This window comes from Macadamia integrifolia, chromosome 11, assembly GCF_013358625.1.
Source record: "Macadamia integrifolia cultivar HAES 741 chromosome 11, SCU_Mint_v3, whole genome shotgun sequence".
Taxonomy (NCBI): Eukaryota; Viridiplantae; Streptophyta; class Magnoliopsida; order Proteales; family Proteaceae; genus Macadamia; species Macadamia integrifolia.
The window spans coordinates 29515404-29541341 of NC_056567.1; the positions used below are offsets into that span (position 1 = coordinate 29515404).

General features: G+C 38.9%; 2 protein-coding genes across 11 annotated transcripts in view; both read left to right on the forward strand.

Annotated features, from left to right (window-relative positions):
• The first annotated feature begins 4690 nt into the window (after nt 1–4690).
• Nucleotides 4691–7622, forward strand: LOC122094316 (inositol-3-phosphate synthase). The gene is made up of 9 exons (XM_042665084.1): nt 4691–5014; nt 5143–5211; nt 5352–5487; nt 5564–5811; nt 5934–6276; nt 6388–6564; nt 6694–6882; nt 6982–7044; nt 7137–7622. Exons 1-9 carry the CDS (start codon nt 4827–4829, stop codon nt 7254–7256), a joined length of 1533 nt encoding a protein of 510 aa, XP_042521018.1. The 5' UTR covers nt 4691–4826; the 3' UTR covers nt 7257–7622.
• A 15882-nt stretch (nt 7623–23504) lies between these two features.
• The window catches only part of LOC122094061 (AUGMIN subunit 7), a 15313-nt gene continuing 12879 nt past the window's right edge, over nt 23505–25938 (forward strand). For 3 of the 10 annotated variants that reach the window (XM_042664688.1, XM_042664690.1, XM_042664697.1), the window contains exons 1-3: nt 23505–23739; nt 23825–23879; nt 23978–24053. The gene's annotated coding sequence lies outside the window, so the exon portion shown is untranslated. Of the gene's footprint in view, nt 23746–23824; nt 23880–23977; nt 24054–25633; nt 25677–25938 lie in introns of those variants that run through there. The other 7 variants (XM_042664692.1, XM_042664694.1, XM_042664698.1 and 4 more) reach the window with 5 other exon arrangements.

Genomic DNA, 25938 nt, shown 5'->3' on the forward strand with positions numbered 1-25938 from the left:
GGTTGTGCATCAAATCCACAAAACAGCTCTCACGGACCACAAAACAAAATTTGGATTTTCTCACTATTATTGCTCTCATTTTCTGGAATCACTGGCCGAGAATCCATCACCCTTACCAGGAACAGGGGAGCCAGGAGTCCAGGACTAGACACTGGGATTCTGAAAACCCATCTTTTCCCCAACCTAATAATGAGGGGTGGAACTGGGCCGCGCTTGGCCCTTCTTTTCAGAACCCTAACCTAACCTGTTCTATTTAGATCCGCCAGGTCCACCTGGTTAGAGGTCGATCTGGTTAGAATATCTCAACTCAGCCCAGCCCAGCCCAACCCAGCCATTGACTGGGAGTAAATCATCTGTAAATGGCTTTTCAAGTCCGCAAAAAACCCAAGGTTCAACCCTAGACAAGCAGTTGAAAGTGGAGCTTTTGGTGTCAAGCCAGCAAATATAGGGTTGTGGTGGTCATAGATCCATTTTATTCTATCCAAGTGTTTGGCTCTAGATTAATTTGGCTTTGAGACCCTTTCCTTATTTTTTTCATTTTCTACCCTGATCTATACCACCACCAACAAGAACAAACTCAGTCTTATCACAATTAAATAGAGTTACCGACATGAACTTAAGTAAAGACAAAATATTAAAAATAATAATAAAAAGCAAAGAACACTTTAACAACAACAATAACAACAATAACAACTTGATTAAATGGGGTTAGCTATATGGATATTTACCCTCCAAACAATTCAATTTGAGGTCATAACTGACTTAAGACTTAAACTATGCATATCTTTCCTCACTACTTCTCCCAGGACCATTTTAGGCCTATCACTAACTCTTTTAATTTCTTCAATCTAAATCAGATCAACTCCTTTGTACTTGTCTACACCATAAAACCTAATATAGTGTAATGTATATCATGTTAGAAGCAAAAGGTGTTAACTAAAAAGAAAAAATTATCACTACTAATATTTGTGAAGCTACAACCCTAAACATGCTCATAATAAATTTAAAAAAAAAAAAAAAAAAAAGGACCTAGTTTCTTTTAACTTTTAGTGATGAGCGAATCTCTTCATCCACCCCATATGACCTTCTATTAGACTAGAGAATGATATTTCAAATCATGAATGATAGACAGTAGGGGTTAATAATGAACCCGAAGTCTATATTACAAAAGGTGTCCGAAAAAAAAAAAAAAGACCACTAGAGTTGATGAAACTATAACTGTAAACAATAAGTTTAAAAAAAAAAGTTGGACCCAAAATTTCTCTTCATGAGCTCATGGTGAAGAAAGAATCTCTTCTTCCACTCCATTTCACCCTTTAATTAGACTGAGAATGGATATTTCGAACCTAAAATAATAACCCGTGAGAATCAATGATGAACATCACCGTTGATGTAGAGAGAATAGAGATTCTCTCTTTAACATTGGTGACAAGGAAACTTTTGTAAAATCACATTATTGGGAAAGTATTAAGTAGAAACTCCAATTATATGCATGTATAAATCTCTATCTTCTTTAGAACCGACTGTGTCACTTGTGAGTTGTGTTGTATCTTCTCCAACCTTGCGTATGTGAGCTTCTGATGTCCTCACAATAGTTTTATATTCTCAGACTCTTGAGAACCATACACGTCTTTCCTCCCCGGAAGAAGGAATAGCCGCCATGAAAGTTTTACATGTCTCGTATGGGAAAATAGTCTAGATTCCAGAATAGGCCTCCATCCTTTGTATTGTGGTAAAGGGTTATTGGTTTGCCTTTGTTTGTGGCCATGGCCTGCCTGTGGTCTTAAACATGTGCATTTGGGATTGAGACAGTTCTTGGGCCCTAGCTCCATCTCTATTAGGAGGTTTGTTCTACTTTTTGAGAAAGAGCTCCAGTTATAAGATATGGTGAAAATTATTTGCACAATCCGCATAGAGAAATCAATGAGATGTGATGGGATAATTCCGTACATAGGAGGGCACCGACTTTATTTTAAGAGAGAGAGAGAGGGCAATAATGTAACCTCCCCTTGGCGGCTCAGAGAAGTTTTTCTTATAAAATAATTTGAAAACTATGTGAGGCCCATAATATAGAGAAATTTTTTGAAGTTTTAGTATTTTGATTGAAAATTTTTAAATAATAGTTTGATAATTAAAAAGTTCAAAAATTGTAATAAAACTTAGGGAGAGGGATAAGTATGCCGTCGATATCAAGTATGCTAACGGTTAGCACCAATAGGAACACGTGATGGAGTATCATATGAGGGTTATTTTATAAAAGGGAAGAGAGAGATAGACACAATGGGTGCTAGCATACTTGATATCGACGACATACCCAACCTTTTCCCTAAAACTTAGTTACCATATTTAGCAGTTTTCTAGTTAGTTAAATAATTACCATTTGTAATGATGAAAATTAGCTTTTTCATTTTAGTTTTTATTCTTGACTTATTCTAATTTTACTTCACTTCTAATCAAGCAAGGCTTGATAGATTGAAGTTTAGATGCTAAAGTTATAGTGAATTGACGATGGAAGAAACTATTTTTTGATAGGTGGATAGTTATTGTAAAAAAAATTATTCATTTTTTGATAAAGTTTTCTTTCGCAATGATGAGATTGTCCATATGTGACCCATCACTCCTCCCCCCGCCCCCCTCTTTCCCCCCTTTTACACTTTCCATGGACTACATTGCCATTCACCATGGCCTTAGGAAAATCCAATCCTTTTTTTTCTTTGCTCAATAATTAAGAATAAGTTTTTCTTTAACTATAGTGAAAAAAATAAAGAATATAATAGCATTAGATCATTGACTAAGTAGGAAGCTAAACCATCTTTGGAGAAAAAGCTAAAAGGTGATTCTTATTAGAAGTTCCCTGTGCTTGGAGGAGCCGTGTGTGGAAATCAGACGCACATGTGGTCCCATGAAACACAGTGAAAGAAAACCATACTCAATCCATGACATATGGTTACAAGTCCGAAGCGCTCCCCACATGGGGACTGATCTGAACCCTCTATGGGGGTGTGGTTCTGTGCGCCAGAGGTGAGTCCCACACCCCATGGATGCACTAGAGTTGTCCCCACCCATCCCCATGTGGGGAGCAAATCCAAACATGTCCCGATACTTTGTATGACCTTATTAGATTCTAATATGATTGGGTAAGAATCAATCAGGATCAATCGATTTATGGGGATCTTCTTCCTTTTGTGGGATAAGAGAGATAGATACATGGAGACGTGTACGTTACGCAACTTGACATTATTCTTTCTCTCTGATGAGGGTAAATATGTCCCTGACCATAGCACAGCCAATGAGCGTTTGAACAACTCATGCCGAACTACCACCTCGGCCCCTTCATAGGCCGATCTGTCACCTTGGCCTCTCCTCATGCCGAATTGCCACCTCGGTCATTCTCAGGTTGAGCTGCCACCTCGGTCCTTCTCAGGTCGAGCTGCCACCTCAGCTCGACATCATCAGGCAGGGTTCCCAAAAACGTGCTCTCATCGACTCCTACATTCAAATAACGTAATCCCTGTTTACAAGGTCAGGATTCTATGCACTACACGTCATTAGGGACATCCACCCCTCCCACAACTAGCACTTCCGAGATAGGAGGAGAATATTCCAAAAGTATGCCTTAAGATCTAGAATATTCCTAGCATCAGAGAGCCATACCTCTGAGGGACTCCACACGTCAATAGGACTCTCTACGAACGTCTTCTTTCCTCCCTCCATCAGCAACCTGTAAATACCAAGGTAAGCCTCCATTATGAGGATCGATTACTTCTTTTGACTGAAAACTCTCTTGAGTATCTGTTATGAAAAGATTTGACTTAGTCATTAGAGAGTCTCTCGTCGGGTCAGCCGGCTCTCTACTGTTCTGTGCAGATTGACTAAAGCATCAGGAGTTGCAAGGAAGATCGATTGGTCAATTTTTACCACATCACTCCCAAAATGAAGTATTTCGCTTATGAATTCTTCCTTTCTCTTTCCTCTCCTTTCCCATCCCTCCTCTTGCCATCCTTATTGTTCAAAGTCTCTTTTTGATATGAATTTTGGGAGAATTTAACCCTATAAACTAGTTTATGAGGTGAGGAATCCAATACCATCTGTTTAACATGCATATTAGGCAAATCAGGTGGAGCAACCGATTCCCAATCCGATTGCTGACACAAAAATTAGGAATCGAATCCAACTAACTCCGAACCAATTCGATCAGAATTCAGAATCCGGACTGCTCCGATTCCGATTCCGATTCCGATTCCTCAAACCGTGGTACACATGCGGAGTAAGTCCTACTTGGCAGCCTCCATTACTTGCTATTCTGTCGTAGGGTGAGATCGAGCACGAGGGTGTCGCCATTCCTTCCAGGACCTTCTATCTTCCCAAATGCGGGCCCCACTACTCAAACCAAAGATCAAATGTGGCTTCACCATCATTCGCCACGAGTAAAGCACCTCGCGCGTGTCCCCACAGTGGTCGCTCTCCCCTCGCTCGTGTCTCCCGTACGAGCGGTTAAGTGGACGCTATCAACCCATATAGCCTTCCATGGCCTGATGGCCCCAATCTCTTGGCATGGCCCACCTTAAGCTTTTGCTTTTTTTACCACGAAGGCTCCAATAGTCTTATTGGGGCCACAACCAATCTCTTCAAGTCACGTGTCGCTGCGATTTGTCTATAAATAGGACGCGTTGGAAGCCAAACTTGGATGAAGGATCATCAAGCTCTTAGAAGACGGAGAGCTGAACGGTTCTTGAGAGTTGAGGCTTTCCACTGTCAAGGGTTCTTAAATCTTCTCCATTTTTGTGCTTGGGTTTTCTGGTTTCAGCTCAGTAGTCTCATTAACGATGTTCATTGAGAGCTTCAAGGTTGAGAGCCCTAATGTTAAATACTCAGAGAATGAGATTCAATCTGTGTACAGTTATGAGACCACTGAGCTTGTTCATGAAAACAGAAACGGTTCTTACCAATGGATCGTCAAGCCTAAGACTGTTCAATATGAGCTCAAGACTGATACTCGTGTTCCTAAGCTAGGGTTAGCTACCAGATTCCCTGATTCTGTTTCATGCTATTCCTTAAAGAAATCGATTAATTTTTAAGAAAATAAAAAAAGAAACTGCTTTTAGTTGTTCTTGTATTCTTAGTTTTCTGAAATTTTGATAGGGTTTTGCTTGTGGGTTGGGGAGGAAACAATGGTTCAACCCTTACTGGCGGTGTCATTGCTAATCGGGAGTGAGTTTCTTGGTTCCCATCTCAATCTTCTTTCTTATGATTTCTAATTTCTGATTTTGTTTAATGTAAATGGGTTTGGTAAGATTTGGTGTGGGCTATTCTTGTCTGGTTCTAAATTTATAAATGTTTAATGTTCTCAGAGGAATTTCTTGGGCTACCAAAGATAAAGTACAGCAAGCCAATTATTTTGGGTCGCTCACCCAGGCATCAACCATTCGAGTTGGATCGTTTAATGGGGAAGAGATTTATGCTCCTTTCAAGAGCTTACTCCCCATGGTATTGTAACTCACTGCAAATTCATGGCTTCGTCCTACCCTTTTATCAGTTTCTCATTTTGTTTTTTGTTACACAGGTGAACCCTGATGATGTTGTTTTTGGGGGTTGGGATATAAGCGACATGAACTTGGCGGATGCCATGGCCAGGGCTAAGGTCTTTGACATCGATTTGCAGAGTCAGTTAAGGCCTTACATGGAATCCATGGTTCCACTTCCTGGAATTTACGACCCTGATTTCATAGCTGCCAATCAAGGCTCTCGTGCAAACAACGTCCTTAAGGGTACCAAGAAAGAGCAGGTTCAACAAATTATGAAGGATATAAGGTATATTTTCTTTAATTTATCTTAATTATCGCTTCCATTGACCTGTTCTTCAGATGGGTTTTGTTTAATTGTTGCCTACATTTAATGTGTTGAGTCTGAACTCTGATCTGGGTTGATGTCAGGGATTTCAAGGAAGCTACTAAGGTAGACAAGGTGGTTGTTCTTTGGACGGCCAACACGGAGAGATACAGCAATGTAGTTGTGGGTCTTAATGATACCATGGAGAACCTGCTAGCTTCTCTGGACAGGGACGAGTCTGAAATATCTCCATCGACCTTGTACGCAATTGCCTGTGTACTTGAGAACATCCCTTTCATCAATGGAAGCCCACAGAACACCTTTGTTCCAGGGCTGATTGACTTGGCTATTAGGAGGAACAGTTTAATCGGTGGAGACGACTTCAAGAGTGGTCAGACCAAGATGAAATCTGTGTTGATTGATTTCCTTGTTGGGGCTGGAATTAAGGTAGGTAGTCTCACTCTGCAATTCTAGTTACTAACTAGAGATGGAAAACAAGATCAAATTTTATTCATTTTTTTTTTTGCATAATTTAATGATAAACGTGTCTGATTTCAGCCGACATCAATAGTGAGTTACAACCATCTGGGAAACAACGATGGCATGAATCTCTCGGCACCTCAAACCTTCAGATCGAAGGAGATCTCAAAGAGCAATGTAGTGGACGACATGGTTTCCAGTAATGGCATTCTCTACGAGCCAGGCGAGCACCCGGATCACGTCATCGTGATCAAGGTATCTATCTGAATCATCTTGAAGTCCAAATTTCTAAATAAAGAATAAACAAAGGCGACTTTATAGGATCTTCCTCGTTTCATGGTTACTTGATCGATTACTAAAATTGATTTTTTGGGGGAATTACAGTATGTGCCATACGTGGGAGACAGCAAGAGAGCTATGGATGAGTACACATCGGAGATATTCATGGGAGGGAAGAGCACCATCGTCCTCCACAACACGTGTGAGGATTCCTTGTTGGCTGCTCCCATTATTTTGGACTTGGTCCTCCTGGCCGAGCTCAGTACTCGGATCGAATTCAAAGCTGAGGGAGAGGTTTGTCACTTTCACTTTAATCACTTCAAAGATTCAAAGCTGAAATTGAAATTGAAATTGGTGCTTCCGGGCTCACTCTGTTTCCTATAATTTTTGCAGGGCAAGTTCCACTCATTCCACCCTGTGGCCACCATTCTGAGCTACCTCACAAAGGCTCCACTGGTAACAAAAAAGAATCCTTCTCTTTTACCCTCATAAGGGTTCTTTCTCTTAGTATTAGTTTGGTTTCTAAACGAAGTTTGTTTGTGACACAGGTCCCGCCTGGTACTCCAGTGGTGAATGCTCTGTCGAAGCAGAGAGCAATGCTTGAGAACATTTTAAGGGCCTGTGTTGGATTGGCTCCGGAGAATAATATGATTTTGGAATATAAATGAAAAAGGAGAGAAGGCCAGTGAAGACCAGCCAGATTAAAAGGCCCCCTGTTTTGTATTTGGTTTCCTTCATCTTCTTCTTCATGTTATCGTCCTTTCTGTTAAGGTTACTCAGCCACCTTTCTGTAAGTGCCATTTCCAGTGAAGGAAGAAAGGAGAAGAAATTGAAGGTGGTCTGTTTAGGTGTTGTGCAGGTTTTTCTTTTCAGTTTGACAGTGAATCAGTGATTAATAACTCTACGGTTGTGGCTTTGGGGCCTTTCAATTCTGGCTTTCTGCCTCTGGATTTTGGAGATAATTGTAATAGTGAATCATCTGTGATGAAAAGTGAAATTGGGAATATATTATAATACTAGTTAGTGTTGATTAATTGACTGCCTTCTTTCCTGATTTTCCTTACCCTTCAATCATAGAAATCCAAGATCTAAAGGGTAGTAATAAAGTCACTCAGAACACCTCCATTGGAATCTGGATCAGGTTCACATATGAGATTGTTCATGTTTCTACTCTGTGGATAGGAGTATCTGAGAACAATCTTTGAACGTGAACCTGATCAGTGATGAAAAGTGAACTTGCATTTCACCTCTTTCAAATCTTCCAAACAATAGTATATGCATTGATTGGCCCTGGGATCTTTTCCCACTTGGAGAATCCATCCATGAAAGGCCAGGTTGGGGTTAGATGAAGTTATCAAGGAAACACGTGATGAGTAATGTTTTGAATCCTCTATGGTGTAATAGGGTTTTTGGTGTGCTTTCAACATTCAAAAACTAAATTTCTATATATCAAACTAACCATAACACGTATACCATTCAAGCAAGCTTTTCAAAGAAACACTAGCACCTTGGGTGGAATTTTAAGGCGTAAAGTTAACTTTATAGTGGTCCAAAAGCGGAATCCAAGGGTTCTCTCAAATATAAATAAATCTTTTATTTTTAAGAATTTATAAAAACCTTCACTGAAAAAGACACAAAGATTAATTTTTTATAGGTTTTTATGAAGCGTTGTCTAACAAATTTTAATTCAATTGAAACTTAACATATGAATAAAAGACATAAGGGTTACGGATCTTAAAATTTAAGGACAAAATAGAGAAAACAAAAAAGAGGGTGGTACACCCAATAGGGAGTAAATTATATTCCATTTGTGTGATTTGATGCTCTAGATCTAATACTGGGCAATGCAAATACAAGTCGTCTGATTCACCTGATCCATTACCTATTCTTTTATACAATGGGACGAACCTTCAAGGTTTGGGGCCATCAGTCCATGGATACACCAGGCTGAAAGCTGAGGTGTTCCTGGCCGGTTATTAACTAGCTAGGCCGGTCCCACTTCCAGTTCTGCTTTATTCAACTAAACATATTCGTCTCTTGCAAGAGGTCATGCTAAATTGCTAACAGTACGGGACGTGGCCGTTATGACGGTTATTTTCTTAACAAGTAGCCATGGGTGTGTGGGACCCACTTCTCTTTTTTTCAAATAATGCAAACAGTATGGTACGTGGCCGTTATGAGTTATGACCCTTTTTGTTTTTACCACCAGGACGGCCCGTGAAGTGTGTCGTGTGTGGTCCCATAATTCTTTGATGGTGGGTCCCATTGGATTTTTGTGGTCAATCATGGAGGCCCATTAAACCATATAATGGGTAGTAAATACTAAATAATATCGAACTGGCACCTGGAGGGAATTATTGTGATTTGTGGCCCCACTTGGGAGAAAAAAGTGCAATTCTTTATTTGTCGTCACCCCAACACATTTTCGGAACTTTTTGCGTTTAATAATCCGTGTTTGTTACTATCTTACAGGGGATGTCAACTGCCAATAGGCTGGTTTGGTGGTTTGGTTTGGTTTGGTTTGATTTGAGCTCGATCAGAATTGAATCAATTTGGTATAAAAGTGGTGAAATTAAAACAAAACTAATAGGAAATTTTGTTTTGATTTTGGTTTATTAAATCCATTTTTTGTCGGACTGATTTGGATTTTAAAGTGATTTTTAGGTTCATTTAGTTTTTGGTACATTGGGTTCAAGTTTAGGGTCGAATACCTCAAATGAAACCAATTAGAATAAGATTTTGGTTCGATTTGATCTAAGAAATTTGGGTTTGATACGGTTAATTTTATTTTTGAAAAATGATTCTTAGTGCTCCCACCTCTCTATGACTCTATCTCCTCCTCCTTTTCCGTGACATGAACTTAATTAATTCTTTACAAAAAAAGAACTTGATTAATGATGAAAAATATTTTTAAAATAACTTGAAAGTGATATGCTATTTGTCATTCTCAATGGCTTTCGTTATCAGATTTTGTTTTCGTCGAAAGAAGAAATATGTCACACGAAAGGTTTTTTTTTTTTCTTTTTTCCTTTTTAAAAGGTAGTTAGTAGTGTCACAAGAGTCAATGGCATTTCTGAAAGTCGCAAGATAGATATGAGCATCTATTTTCAAAGTTTTTCTTTTCTAAATTATTTGTTCTTTGTCAAAGTCAGGAAACTGCATGGTAATGGTTAAGTGTTTTGATACATTTGCATGGACATAAGCAAATACATGTTAATACATGGAGGTGTATTTAATTGAATTAGATTTTGAAATTCGACATATGGCTAATCTTTGGACTAAGAATGTTCTCTTGGCCTAGCAATCAAAATGGATAAATCAGCTCTCTAGGGGGCATATTAGGGCTCTTGTGAGTATTAGAAAAGTAGTAGATGTTTGAGACAATAATCTTTCACCCAGAAAATAATGTTATAACTTTTTATTTCTTCAAATTATTTGAAATCCATTTTTAATCAATGACTTAATTTTTAGGAATAAAACAAAAGGCAATCAAAAAAATGTACTACTCTTCAACTCACCACTTTAGTTACAAAAAGATGCACACACGCACACACAAATAAAATAAAATAAAGAGGTTGATTGTAAGTTTGTAACTAGATCTTATAATGGAATCCCATTTCGTTTTGAAAGAGGGGAAGGATGACAGAGAAAGAAGGGGCACATAAGAGTACGGGTCATAGTCAGATGTCTTCTTAACATGGTAAATTATATTAGACCGAAATTTTGTGGACAAAGAAACCTTAAGTGTTCTTCAATAAACATATCACATTTGAATCCAAATGGAATTTACCATGTGATAAAACAAATCATTGTAAAATTAGACGTGATCACAGAAAAAACTGTAAGATCAAACACCAAGAAACACGAATAATAAAGAGACAATAGATTCATACGACACAGAGATTTAACGAGGTTCACACACTAAGGTGATGTGCTACATTCTCGGACGAAGAAGAAGATGATTCACTATGCAGAAGATAAATTACACCCTAGCAGCGGCAAGGAAAAACTCGCCCTGAAACCCTAGTTGCGTGAAAACCCTGGAATACAATGACTTTCTCAAAAAGCAACAGTACATTATATATACTCCAAATCGTGGGTCGACCCATCGAGTTGCGGTCGATCAGGTCTAACATACCTATTGGCCCAACCCCTCTGCTTCCATCACAGATCTCAGAAAATTTTCCATTCGGGTCGCCACTAAAATATGTCGGATCGGGTCAATCTTAAAAACGGGTTAAGAATTCGAGACAAACTTAACAAATCTCCACCTTGGCATGAATTCTCCTCCAACAGATAAACAAATAGCTAATATCTTCATCTTCTCTAATAGCCCTCCAAAGGCTGAACTCAAACACGACAAACACCAAGTAAGTTCAAGCAATGCTCGAACTTACCAACACATAAAGGCTTAGTCAACATATCAGCTGGATTGTCTTTAGTACCAATCTTCAATGCTTGAATATTACCTTGAGCAATTATCTCTTTTATGAAATGATACCAAACATTAATGTGCTTTATCCTCTCATGATACATTGGATCTTTAGTCAAGTGAATAGCACTCTGGCTACCACAATGGACAACAGTCACCCTATGATCCATGCTGAGTTCTCCCAACAAACCTCTAAGCCAAATAGCTTCCTTAATTGCCTCCGTCACTGCCATATACTCTGCTTCAGTAGTAGATAATGCAACTGTAGCCTGTAAAGTAGCTTTCCAACTAACCATACTTCCTCCAAGAGTAAATACATAGCATGTGAGTGACCTCCTCTTGTCAAGATTACCTGCATAATCTGAATCAACATAACCAGATAAACTATCACCATTCCTCCCAAACTCCAAACAAACACCAAAGGTCCCTTTCAAGTACCTAAGTATCCACTTCACTGCTTCCCAATGAGTTTTACCTGGATATGACAAATATCTGCTCACCACACTGACAGCTTGTGAAATGTCAGGACGAGTGCAAACCATAGCATACATAATAGAGCCAACTGCACTAGAGTATGGAACACGTGACATGTACTCCACCTCTTCATCTGTCTTAGGTGATAGAGCAGTTGAAAGTCTAAAATGAGATGCAAGAGGAGTAGTTACAGGTTTGGCATCTTTCATGCCAAAACGATTCAATAGCTTCTCAGTGTACCTTTGTTGAGATAACCATAGCTTCCCTGCTTTTCTATCCCTCTTGATCTCCATACCAAGGATCTTCCTTACTGCCCCCAAATCTTTCATCTCAAATTTAGAACTTAATTGTTCCTCCAACCTATTGACCTCATTCCTATATTTAGCTGCAATCAACATATCAACATATCATCAACATAAATCAACAAATATATGAATGACCCATCAGAGAGCTTTCTGAAATAAACACAACAGTCATATTGACACCTGGAGTATCCAAAACTAGTCATGACTGAATCAAACATTTTATACCACTGTCTCGGAGACTGTTTCAAACCATATAGGGACTTCTTCAACAAGCATACATGGTCCTCCTTACTTTCAATAACAAACCCTTCAGGTTGATGCATATAAATCTGTTCTTCTAGTTCACCATGCAAGAATGTTGTTTTCACATCAAGTTGCTCCAACTCCAAATTATGCATAGGAACTAAAACAAGTAGGACACGAATAGAACTATGCTTAACAACAGGTGAGAAAACGTCATTAAAATCAATTCCTTGTACCTGACTGTAGCCCTTTGCAACCAAACGTGCCTTGTACCTAGCATCTTCAACACACGAGGCAGATTCCTTCTTCTTGAAGGCCCATTTGCAACCAATAATTTTCTTCCTTGTTCTCGGCTTCACAAGCTCCCAAGTCTGATTTTTATGAAGAGATTTCATCTCCTCATTCATGGCAATCAACCATTTTATAGAATCAATTGAAGCAACATCTTCAGAATATATTACAGGCTCATTATTTTCAATTGTATCTGCAACAGATAATGCATAAGCAACAAATTCAGCATGCCCATACTTTTGTGGTTGCCTAATATTCCTCCTTGGTCTATCCTTGGCAATGTTGTACCGCTCTTCTTCTTGATTCTCTTGAGCATCATCTCCTTCAGTAAAAGTAAACAGCTGGACTAAAGTAGATTGTGCTTTGTTTGAAGATGAACCACCAATTTCAAACTCCACCTTCTCTCTGGATTTTTCTTGACATTCATCACAATGAATAAGAGCTTCTTTCCTAGGATGCAATATAGCAGATTTATCAAAAGTAACATCTCTGCTAATAAGAAATTTTGGAGACTTTGGATCAGGACACCACAACCTGTATCCTTTCACTCCAGATCCATACCCAATAAAAAATGCATTTCTTAGTCCTAGGTTCCAACTTCCTTTCATTTACATGTGCATAAGCAGGACATCCAAATACTTTTAAATTTGAGTAGTCTGTAGGTTTACCTGACCAAACGTCTTCTGGAGTCTTGCACTCAATAGCTGTGTAAGGAGATCGATTCACCAATAAGGTTGTTGTGTTAACTGCTTCTGCCTAGAACTCCTTGCCTAATCCTGCATTTGATAACATACATCTCGCCTTTTCTAACAAGGTTCTATTCATACGCTCTGCCACTCCATTCTACTGGGGTGTTTTAACAACTATATGGTGTCTTGCAATACCTTCATTTATGCAGAACTCATTAAAGTCACCTTCACAAAACTCTAGGCCATTATCGTTTCTCAATCTTTTAATTTGTTTTCCGGTCTGCTTCTCAAGCAAATTCTTCCACTGTTTGAAAGTGACAAATACTTCATTTTTGCGCTTCAAGAAATAGACCCAAACATTCCTAGAGAAATCATCAATGAAAGTAAGCAAGTATCTTGCACCAGCCCCCTTTGAAGCAACTATGGAAGGCCCCCATAGGTCTGAATGAATGTAGTCCAAAGCTCCCTTGGTCCTGTGAATAGTAGTACTGAAACTAACTCTTTTCTGCTTCCTAAACACACAATGCTCACAGAACTCCATTACTCCTGTACTCTGACCACACAACAAACTCTTTTTACTTAATGATGCCATCCCTCTTTCACTCATATGGCCTAACCTCATATGCCATAAATTTGTGACATCTGATTCAGACATAGATGATGAAGCTGCTGCAACAGACCCAGTGACTGTAGTACCCTGTAACACATACAAACTGCCAACCTTGATTCCTTTTATTAATAAGAGAACACCCTTGCTGATCTTCATGACTCCACCTTCAGCTGTATACTTGCACCCATTTGAATCAAGAGTGCCTAAACTGATGAGATTTTTCTTCAAATCAGGGACATGCCTGACATTAGACAAAGTTCTGACAATGCCATCATACATCTTGATATTGATCGTTCCCATTCCAACAGTCTTACAATAAGCATTATTTTCCATCAACACAACTCCACCTCGAGCTGATTCGTATGTAGAGAACCATTCATGATTGGGATACATGTGGTAGGAACAACCAGAGTCAAGAATCCATTAATCCAGTGATCTAACTTTATCGTCAGTCACCAAAAGCATATCAGACTCACTCTCATCTTTAGCAATACTAGCTTCTGCAGAATCATCTATTTTCTGTTGATTTAGAGCACCACCACCTGCCTTCTGCTTATTTAAAATCTTATAGCATTCAGATTTAATATACCCATTTTTTTTACAGTAATTGCAGGTTAAATTCTTGTGCTTAAATTTTGATCTAACCTTTTTTTTGTCACCATCTGAACCCCTTTCATTCGTTCTCCCTCTAGCTACCAAACCAACACTATCAGATTTATTGGTAGATGTCAACTCATCATCAATCTTCTGTTTGCTTTGCAGATTCATTTTAACATCCTCAATAGAGATTGTCTCTCTACCATAAATCATGGTATCCCTAAAATCCTTATAAGATGGAGGCAGAGAACATAACAATAATAGGGTCAAATCTTCATCGTCTATTTTAACATCTATCATTTTCAAATCAGTAACAATAAAATTGAACTCAGATATGTGGGATTTAATAGAAGTATCTTCACCCATATGAAGGATATACAGTTGTTGTTTCAATCTCAACCTATTGGTGAGGGATTTGGTGAGGTAAAGGTTCTCTAACTTCACCCATAATTCTGCAGCCGTTTTCTCTGAGAGAACTTCCTGTAGAACATCATTCGAAAGATACAACTAAATAGTTGAAAGGGCTTTATCATCCAAATCGTTCCAATCATCATCGGACATAGTTGCAGGTTTCTTCGCTTTCCCAAATAGGGTTTTCTTCAAACTTTGCTGCGTGAGAATAGCCATCATTGGAACCTGCCATAAACTAAAATTGATGTTTCCGTCGAACCTATCAATATCGTATTTCGTTGAAGCCAATGATTGAAGTAACCCAGAGCTCTGATACTAGTTTGTAAGATCAAACACAAAGAAACACGAATAATAAAGAGATAATAGATCTGTACGACACAGGGATTTAACGAGGTTCACACACCAGGGTGGTGTGCTACGTCATCGGGCGAAGAAGAAGATGATTCACTATACAGAAGATAAATTACACCCTAGCAACGGCGAGGAAAAACTCGCCCTGAAACCCTAGCTGCGTGAAAACCCTGGAATACAATGACTTTCTCAACAAGGAACAGTACATTATATATACTCCAAATCGTAGGTCGATCCATCGGGTCGTGGTTGATCCGGTCGAACCATACCTATCAAGCCAACCCCTCTGCTTCCATCACAGATCTCGGAAAATTTTTCATTCGGGTCACCACCAAAATATATCGAATTGGGTCCATCTTCAAAACAGGTTAAGAATTCGAGACAAATTTAACAAAAACTAATTCTTACTTTAATCAAAAATATTACATGCAATTTTCCTTTTTTACTAGATGGGACGGGACGGGACGGGACGGGAAGGGAAGGGAAGGGAAGGGAAGGGAAGGGGGAGTGTGGCTCATGTGCCTAGATATGGAGGTGAAATGTTTGACCAGCTTCATGAAATGGAAAATGACTTCTCAATGAATACTTTCTTGTGGCCCTCGTGCATCCTCAAAACCACATTTCCCCAACCAAAAAACACTTCCACTTTCTTTTAATGATAAGTTTCAGAACTACACACCACTTCCATCCAGTAGACATATATTTTTTTGGAATCTCATTGCATTATTGTGTCCTTGCAGACTGCAGATGCCATCTATTATCTATTCTGATTGACAAGCAGGAAGCAGTATTGTGACCATACCATGAAGGACCATCCAATAAGATACAGGGCTCAGGACCTTTGTGGTCTATGGCCTGTGGCTTCTCTGCTGCTTTACCATTATGTGAGAATAGGGAAAGAAGATTGATTGGACTCATGAACCCCACCACCACAAGTTTTCTAATTTATCAAACTTTTCCTGGACTAAAGTAGTAATGGGTCTTGGATGTGAGGGATGTACTTAGCACTTAGTGAAATTGTTCTCTTTTGGTGGTTTAGGATCTTCATATATTCAGGGCAACACAGATGGGAGGTTAGTGGATGGGTCCTACAATATTAATGGCTGGGAGACCTATCTTAAGGTTTTATTATCATTTTAAGTTTGGGGCCTCTGATCATGTGGGCAAAGCTACTTCTCCTGTGACTCTCATTCCCCTCTTATGTTAACATTACACCAATACAAAATCCATTAATTTTCCGGTGATGTTGATACCTAGAGAGGCCTTCAGGACCTTCCCTTTTCAAGCTACTACCAACACCAACCGCTCTCCAATTTTACACAAGCATTAGTCTATAAATTGACACTGTAAGTACCATACAAAGCTTAGCCAACTCTGAAAATTTATGGTGTTGGTCGGGTTGAGTCAGTTTTAGGATGGACCAGATCGAAACCAAACTGTTAAGTTGAAGTTCTGTTTCGATTTAGCTCGGTTCAGTCTTTTCGGTTGGTTTACCGGGCTATTATTGGGCCCTGTTATTGGTTTAGTTTTAATTTTTCATATATACAAAATAAATAACGAAAACAAATGACTTCTTTTTTTTTTAATATATATATATATATATTTAGGGCAGGTGGTAGCGGAACGGACGTATTGCAACCTTATTTCTCTGTTTTTCTTATTATTATTTTTTTTAATGTTAATCGCACATTTGGCATAAAGTCGATCTGAGTCTTTAATTGATTTTTATGGTTATCAATTCCGTCTTTTGTGGTGAGAAGTTTATGAATACTCTGCTTCTTCTACGATTCTTCTTCTCTTTCTCTCTCCTCTACTTCCTGAAACCTGGAGACTCTTCTTCTCTCTTCTATCCCCTCCTCTGCCGCAAAACCACAATACCCCTTTCCCTGCTCTGTCTCTCCCACTCCTCACACAACGCAATTAAAGTAAATTTCAATGGGGCAACAGCTCTATTAAAGTAATCTTAAACTAGGTTGTTGGATGTGGAGAGGGATGTTTTTTGTACTATGCACTGGGTAATTTTTCTTATATTTTGAAGGCTCCAATAGAAACTTGGATCCACTTAATTTCCATAAAGGTTTTCAACAAGTTGGATTCATCATCATTGCTTCAGGACCAGAAAAATAGAAAACCAAAATCTCACTACAGTGATGAAACCCATATAAAAAGAAGCAGAAAATTAAGGTATATTCAATTAAGAGCGATTGCGGTAGGGGAAAAACTTGATTGATGAAGCGAGGAGAGGGAGAGAGAGAAGGCGGGAGGGAAGGGGGCTACTAAATTCATGATGAAGGGGAGACGGAGAAGGTGGGCCGGGGATAGAGAGAGGAGATATAGTTTAGGTAAACAGTTCAACAGTTGAGATGTGATGAGATTAATCAACGTTTGATAGTTGAAAAACGCACTAACAAGTTATTTAACCTACCTGTTGTGACCTTTTTGCCATATATTTATATCGACTTTTAACAGATTTGATTTGGTTTCTACCGGTTTCATAAAACCCCAACCCGGTAAAAGTTCGATTGGAACTTGTCATTGTAGGTCGATCTAACCAGTTCAGGCTGGAAATTGACAACACATAGGAATGATCTTCCAAGTCACAATCTCAGAATCACCAACAGGAGTTGGGCCAGGCTGGGCTCTGCTAAATTTGATTCAGAATTGATCAATTCCTTAACTCAGGTCCAGGCGTCCAGCTCACTTGCACCTCTAAGGCTGGGTTTGGTTGTTATCCAGTGAAATGTTTCTCACGTTTTTTAGTTCTATGAAAAAAAAAAAAAAAAAACGTTTAGTGTCAACTTAGTATTTTTAAACAAAAATGGGGGAAAAAAACACTAGAAACACAAAATGATGGAACGACAAAATCTTGTTCTGTCATTTTGGTTTCATTCCAAATACAAAAAAATGAACAACTAGGGTAGTCGTTCGTGAAACAAGTTCACCAAACATTATTTTTTTGTTTTCACATGATATTTTGACACAAAAACTAAAAATTCTATTTTTGACAGTCTTTTATGAAACTGAATGACTACCAAATGCAGCCTAACTACCTTAGTGGCCAGTGGCCACTCTTAAATCTTAATACCCTGGGAAATTAGAGGATAAGAATTTTCTTAAGATGGATTACTTCAGATTAGGAGAGGTGCAGGACTGGCCAGTGGGAATGACTATTTCCACTCTGGTTCTTTCTATTTTTACTAGGTACAAAGAGATAGGGCTCCTATTGATACCTATTTACTTGTATTGACGGCCCATCATTTAGAGAGTATGGGTTGGGATATATACCATTTAGCCTAGGTGGGTTGATATGAGTTTAATGTTTATTTCTTCCCACCAAACCCAATTCAAAGCCAAGGTCTAAGGGCCCAAGCAAAGGTCCACTCCAAGTCTCCAGAGAAAAAAAATAAAAATATATAATAATAACATGGGAAGGGATTGTATTGGTTTATTTAGTGATTTTGTATTTATTTATTAAGTCATAATGTCCAATAAATTATATTCTATGTTAATATTTAAGATAAAAATAAATTGTAATACGGGTTTATTTATCTTACCCGTTTACCCACCAGATAATGGCATCTCTTACCCTTATCCGTTTGCAACCCTAACAAAGGGAGATTCAAATCCAAAATGTTCTTATGCGATTAAATGGAACTGTAAACCAAGAACTAGCAAGGGTCTCAATTTCTCTTTAACCCATGGTGAATAGAGAATCTCTTCATCCATAGGATCTGATCCTCTTGTTAAATTGGTGTTATTCGACCTTAAATAATAGGAAATAGGTGTTAATGCTGACATTCACACTTCCCAAGTTTAATCATAATGTCAATTGTCAAATCACCATTGATGAAGAGGCTCCTACAATGGATCGAATTCCTCTGTTGCACAATAGGACATTTCTCGTGCCCCACCCAGAGAAAAATACATCATGATTTACGATCAAATAACCACGTAAGCTTATGAGTTCCTTGGACTTGATAAACCTGCCAAAGCCCCACCCACACCCACATAACCAAAACCTTGTGGTGAGCTTGAACAGTTCTGATTGGGTTGATTGAGTTGGTGAAGCCCAAACTCGATTTCAGGTTGGGTCCCTTCTGTGTTTCCCCTCCTATTCCTAGAGCTGATCATATGGATCTCGATGTGACAAAATCCTAATCCCAGTCAATGTTTGGCGATTCATAAATTGGAGAAATCTGAGTATGTCCATTGTAGTTTCTTTGGGTGATTAGAAACCCTAGCTTCATCCCTCGGTGCAAGAGTTTAGGTTGTAGAATACCATCAACTTGCTACAGTTTCATTAGATTTGCCCCTACATTTAGGTTTCAGTTACTTAGAATAAACAATCCAATGATCCAATAATTTTACTAATTAATTTTTCCTCTTCTCTAGAACCCCTAACCTTTTTTTTCTTTTCGACGAGCCCTAAAAGCCTAGCTTGAAGATTGTTGATGAAGGTTTAAAAATTCGTGTATAGATTTTCAAAACCCTAAATGTGATGGACAATGTCATCTTAAAAACTGATGCAATAAGTGTGTTGTTTTATGGTTGTTCTTGTTGGCAACTTGGCCACGTGGCCATGATGACATGGTCAGTTTGGGTGACGTGGATGAAAATGATAATATGGCAGTGTCTAGTGTCACTGATGAGATAATAGAACCGCTTGATATGCAAGGAATGGTTTAATACATCATTAATAGGTGGTGCGAGTTTCTGGGTCAAAACTGAAAAATTTGGCCTATTTATGCTCGGGGGAATTTTCAGTATTGAAAATGACATTTTTGGAATATTGGTTCTTCATGAAAAAGATAGATTGTAATTTACCTAGCCAGTGCATTTGATTTCGTCACATTCTGATACCGTATGAAGAAGTTACGACATTTGTGACAGTCGAGGGCAGTTACGTCATTGAATATGACTTTTTTAAAGAAGTATTCTCCATGTAACAATACAACAAAAATCCAATCTTTCCAACGGTTTTGATTTCATCGCGTTCCGATTCCGTATGAGAAAGTTGCGTCATTATAAAGGTCTAGGGGCATTTTGGTCTTTTTACATAGCTGAGTCAGATGATTAAGTCTTCTGGAAAGTCGTAGAGCTTCCAGTTACGGTTCCAACACACTTTGTTTCATCTCGATCGGTTATCGTATGAAAAAGTTATAAGTGTTTCCGTGAAGCCGATTCGAAAATCCTTAGAAAATGAACATATGCTCTCGGTGTTGGGTGGATTTTCTGGATTTTAATTTTGAAATTTCAGGGGCTTTTGTGTAGTTTCAAGGTTTTAAAGGTCTGAATTGATAAGGGGTTTTTGGCATTAAAGTTTATAGAAGCAGGGGCTTATGTATATATAAGAGAATCAGGGGGATCCTTAATACACGGCTCAGATTGAGCCACGTCGGTCAGATTTTGATCTGACGGTTCGGACAAGAGCTTGCTTTGAAGATGCTTATCCGAGGCTTCTCATTGGTGGAGTGTATTAGATATGATGGTCTGGCGCTACACCATATTGCATTGACTAGTGTGTGTCACATGTGCATCATCACCGAAACTTAGATTCCAATCCCTTAGATCTGGATCAAGTAGATCTTACTTGATCCAGATCTAATGGTCTATAAATTATTCTCCTTTATGGCTTAAGCCGACATAAATCCGGAATATACGCTGATGTAGCCAATCCGTGGTCAACAACACTTCTAACGATGCCAGCGCCTACATCATGATGATGTCATCGAGATTCAAATATAATGGTTTGGATCTATTGTCTGTTGGTTTAATTGGACGGCTTAGATTATAAGATCTTTTATATGAGATTTACGGTCAGATTTCGCCCCTGTTGCGCGCGCCGCCGGTGTAGTCTACGCCACCCCTACGAATATTGCATTTTAGGCTATTTCATTGTTCCAACTTCAAATGGTCATATCTCCCTCATTTTAACTTGGATTTGGGTGATTCAAGTTGGAGATTCTTCATCTCTCCGAGCTCTACACAGCAGAGGAAAGAAATTAGGCAGAGGGATTGCTGAGGTGGTCAGAAAAAATGAGTTGAAGCTCATGGAAAGCTAAGGGTTTGAATGAAAGATTTCCATCCTCTTGCACTTCATCCCCCCATTAGAGGCTTAGAAAGCTGCTGGAAACCAAGGTAGTGAGCTCTATTGGTTGTTGCCAAGAGAAATAAAAAGAAAATGGAAGAGAAGAGAAGAATAGGGAAATAGAGAAGAAGTTTTTCCCTCTCTTTGTGTGTGTCTTGATTCTTGAATGCCTCTCAAGAGAGATTTTCTCAAATCCAATTAATGGAGTTTGATGGTTCTTGTTGAGAATACTATTTCCCCATTAAAGCTTAAGGAAGACTAGAAGAGGAGAAGTAGAGAGAGAGAGAGAGGGGTGTGTGTGTGTGTGAATGTGAATACCATTGTTGCTCCATGAAAATAAAGACAAGGAGAAAATAAAGAAAAAGAACAATAACCTAGAATTTGGTTCTTGCGAGTTGCTTCAAGAAACCCAAGTACCAACCGGGGTTGAAGCATTGGCGGCACCGAGGCAATGTGATTATGGTCCGCATCAAGTGGAGATCGATATTATTGCATCTTCGATGGTTACTCCTTTCCAAGGTAACTTCACTTTTGCAAATTTTTCATTATTATAAATCATTGTAGGCAAGATGTTTAATAAAATGCCTAAGTGATAGTTGTAGTCTATTTGGGGGGAAATTTGCATGTATGAGTGCTTCACTATAGGACATTGTTATAAGCTTTATTTTTTTTTGTGTTCAGTGGGTGCTGGACATAAGGACTGTGTGTTCCTTGGTAGTTACAACTACCTAAACCTATTTTCCGTTGGTGCAACCTCTCATATAATTATGAGAAAACTAGGATGAAGACCTAGCCATTGTATGTCATTGGTGGAAACTGGGAATCTGTTCTCTTGGCTGTGGGTGCAGTTATAATTAGTATTTAGTAAATACTGAGCCCGACAGTGGGCATTACTCTGTGCATGTAGGCAACTGGCTGAAGTACGTATTTCTTGTGTTGTAGATGTGTATGCTCGTATTTGTATTGTGGATTGGAGTGCTTGGCTGCAGAGTGGGTGTGTACATCTGGTAGACCTGACCACTTGGTAGTGCAGTGTGGATGTGCATACGACTGTGTATGTATGTGACAATGATTACCATGTGAGGTTTATGAGATAGCTCTGGGCAGCAATACAGGTTATGTGAGTAAATTCTGTGCAACAGTAAGAATGATCAATAGTATAGATAGCAGCTATGGGTAGCATCAGTAGACTGTGCTATTTAAGTGCAAATAGTGATTGCCACATCAAGGGTACAACTGAAAAATGAAAAAATATTTGGCACACTGATTCACCCCCTCTCAGTGTCAATCGGGACCCAACAAAGTGCACTCCATGGCTAAGACTGCGAGGGGTTTTAATCCAACATTGGATGTAACGAAATTGATGGATTTAACTGTTCTATGGTTTTAGGAACTGATATCAGATCAGCAGTATTGTCCGACTCGTATCAGCCTTGACCTTCACAATACTGACACAATATGTGGGTATGAAACCTTTTTTTTTTTCAATGAAGAAATTACTTTTTGATCCTATACTGATTACTGACGCAATGAACACGATACGTGTGGCAACTGATATGATGAACTAAATCCATGACAACTACACACATCGGCTAGTGGTTCCCAAACCCTCTTCTCAATTCTTTTTGTGGCTATGTTTAGTTAACAGTATTAAGGTTTACTTCGCAAGGATTCAAGATGATGGTTCGCAATGAGATTCCATGCTTCATTAGAATTTTAGGATCCACAAAATCTTCAAAACCACCTGAGGCATGGGGCTGTTTCTAATACTTGAGTGGGATTTGGGGTTTGGAGGAGGGAGCAAGGGAGGCACTAAACCAAGAAAATATTCACGTGGGACCCCAAGAAATTTTGTATCCACCCACCACTCAATGCAATCTCGGGAGGCTTAGAAGGATTAACTTTATAGTGGTCCAAAATTTAAATTCAAAGGTTCTCTCAAATATAAATAAATCTACTATTTCCAATAATTCATAGAAACCTCCATTAAAAAAGACATAAGGGTTAATTTTTTATAGGCTTTGAGAAATACTGTCCAACAAAATTTCGATTCACTTGAAACTTAACATATAAATAAAGAGACATAAGGGTTACGGATCATATAAGTTTAGCGTAAAATATGGAGAGAACAAAAACAGGAGGATAGGTGCTCCAGATCTAATATTGAGCAATACGAATGCAAGTCTTCTGATTCACCCGATGCATTACCCGTTTTTTAAAACAATGGGACGAACCTTCAACGTTTGGGTCCATCAGTCCATGGATACACCAGGCTGAAGTTAAGCTGTTCCTGGATGGTTATTAAGGCCCTGTACCGTATCGTTCTGAAAAATGGATTCTTTTATTTTTTTACTTTTTTTAAACAAAAATAGGTAAAAACCATATGATAAGTCGGATTCAATTTCTTGTTTTTTTTTTTTTTAAATGAACGGGAACTTTTAAGGTTTTGGAGTTTTTTGTTGGGATGAAAATGGAGCTTTTCAATTTCAGAATTGACTCTGAACAATTGTAAAGTACGTTAAGAGGGGCACTTTACCCTCAAAACATGACAACATACGAAGGGAACATAACAAATAGTTGCAACGGCCAGAAATACGATGGGAACTGAAGCAAGAACGCAGAGTCTACTACTACTGTCGATCTGCCGTCGGTGATCCGAGGTGAAGGTTCACTCTCGCACGCTCTCTCTCTCTCTCTCTCTCCCTACTGATTTTCTTCTTCGTTTCCTGTTCATTGTTCCAATAGGTAAGGACGTTGCAGCCACCGTCTACGAAGACGACGCAGATCTGCCGCCGGAGACGTATGTCGATCTCTTTCCCTGTCTCTCTTTCACTCCCTCTCCTTCTCTTAACCCTTTTATTATTATTATTATTTTTATTTTTATTTTAAAATTTGCAGCTTACCTTGTTGATCCAGCCTGGTCGAAGTTCGATTTTCCCGGGGAGAATATTTTTTCGAGTCTCTGTGCACGAAGGTAAAACTCGCCTGTGCCTCCTTCTATCTCTCTCTGAAAAGGCATCGATATGTCTAGATCTGCGATTTAAATGTGTGAAGTATGAAATGTAGATTTAGGGTTACTTTCCTTGGTTGATTTGAATTTCTTTTCTATAAAATTTCAATATCCTGTGAAGCGTTAAATTTTTTATTTTTGGGAAAGAAACCCTCAATTTGTATTTGCTTGCTGTCTCTGTCGAACCAGGGACATAGTTAGTACATACCCAATGCAACTAAACCTATCTCAGCCCCTTGGGGTATGCTGTAGGAATTCTGTTCTTCCATTTTGCTCTTATTTAGGCTGGTGGTCTACTAGACCACAACACATTCATTGTAATATGACTGGTGGCATAAGTGGGAATGAGTTGCCCAGATGATTACTGTCTTTAACAAGATTGCTTTGTATACACCTATTTAGTCTTAGACTGCCCTTGCTACAGCCTGCAGGTATGTTGGAAATTTTATTCATATCCAACATCAAGCACAGGCATACAAATGGTCTATGTTTCAACATCAAATATTCTGGTTGTGGGTGAAAAATAGTTCACATTTATACCTTTCTTTATATTTTAGGGATGATTGGTTTCAGCTTTTGTTAACCTTTCTTGGAAGTGGCTGGACCTTTTGCTTGATGACAGATCACAGTGGTAGGTCAACACCCACGCAAGCAGTGGGCCATTGTCCCTTCTCAGCAACTGTTGGCCCCTCCTCCAGTCACTATTGCAAAGAAGTGCCTGTGATGTAGATGCACATTATGGAAGGAAATATGAGAGGACGAAGGGTCCAGCCTTAGTCCACCTGAGTGGCTAGGGTCCAGCCAAGAAGCCAGCCGAACCCCTACTTGATCCACCTGAGTGGCTAAGTACAAATAAGGGCCAATTGGGCCAATCGGCTAGGGTAATAATTAGTAGTTGTTTTTAATTAATTAGTGGGCCATTGGGCTAATTGAGTTGAGTAAGTGGTATGTCGAGTCCAAATTTTCTTAGGACTCTGTGTTTTCCACATAGGTTTATTATTCCTAGTTCAATTTTGAATTTTTAGTTATAGTAGGAGTGTCTAGTCCTATTGGGAAACTAGCTCCTAGTTGAAGTAGGAGTGTCTAGTCCTATTGGGAAACTAGCTCCTCGTAGTAGTTTGATTGCTATTCTACCCTCTATAAATAGAGGAGCCTATGTACTCATAATTTCATATTTGAATAAAGAATAATTGCAGTCAATTGCTTAGAACAGCCGGGATAGTTGTGGGTGAGAAGCCTGGGCCGAAACAGCCGCTCCTCCCACACTTTTCCCTTTGTTTCTTTTTGTCTAAAGCTTTCTATTTTATCCTAAAGTTATTGTTGTTGAAGTATACGACTGTTGTGAGTATTCAGAAGTTCAGATCTGTCCAAGTTACAAACCAGAATTGATTCTCTCTCCTGAATCCTGCGATTATTTCTCCTAGGTCAGAAAATCAAGAAAGCTTGTAACTTCACAACCAGCTGTCAGAATCCTCTCAACTTTGGGGGTTTTTGTACCCTCCCTAGGGACTATCTACGCCCAAGAGTGCAGCTCAATCGGACTCCTACAGACCTGGCCGCACCTCTCTTGCTCCAGTTTTATAGCAGGTCTTTCTCTCTCCTATCGGGTTGGGTTTTGGGTTGATTTTGCTCCTGCATTGGTATTGTATCATTGGGGGTTTATTTTATGGTCTTATTTCTTTGTTTCCTACTCCTATTTGTATTGTTTGGGGTTATAAACTGTTGGGGTAGTTTCTTGTAATCTACTCCTGCATTAGCCTGCGATGAATACACCTTTCCACCACCATTATAGTGATATGGAATCACTATAACCAGTACCATATGCTTTCTTTTCCCCTTTTTTTTTTTT

Excerpts from the sequence above, each read along its gene's own strand:
- LOC122094316 (XM_042665084.1), top strand. The coding sequence starts at position 4,827 with ATGTTCATTGAGAGCTTCAAGGTTGAGAGCCCTAATGTTAAATACTCA. Across the intron at positions 6,565-6,693 it reads ATCACGTCATCGTGATCAAG|TATGTGCCATACGTGGGAGA; the intron begins GTATCTATCTGA and ends GGGGAATTACAG. Across the intron at positions 7,045-7,136 it reads ACCTCACAAAGGCTCCACTG|GTCCCGCCTGGTACTCCAGT; the intron begins GTAACAAAAAAG and ends TTTGTGACACAG.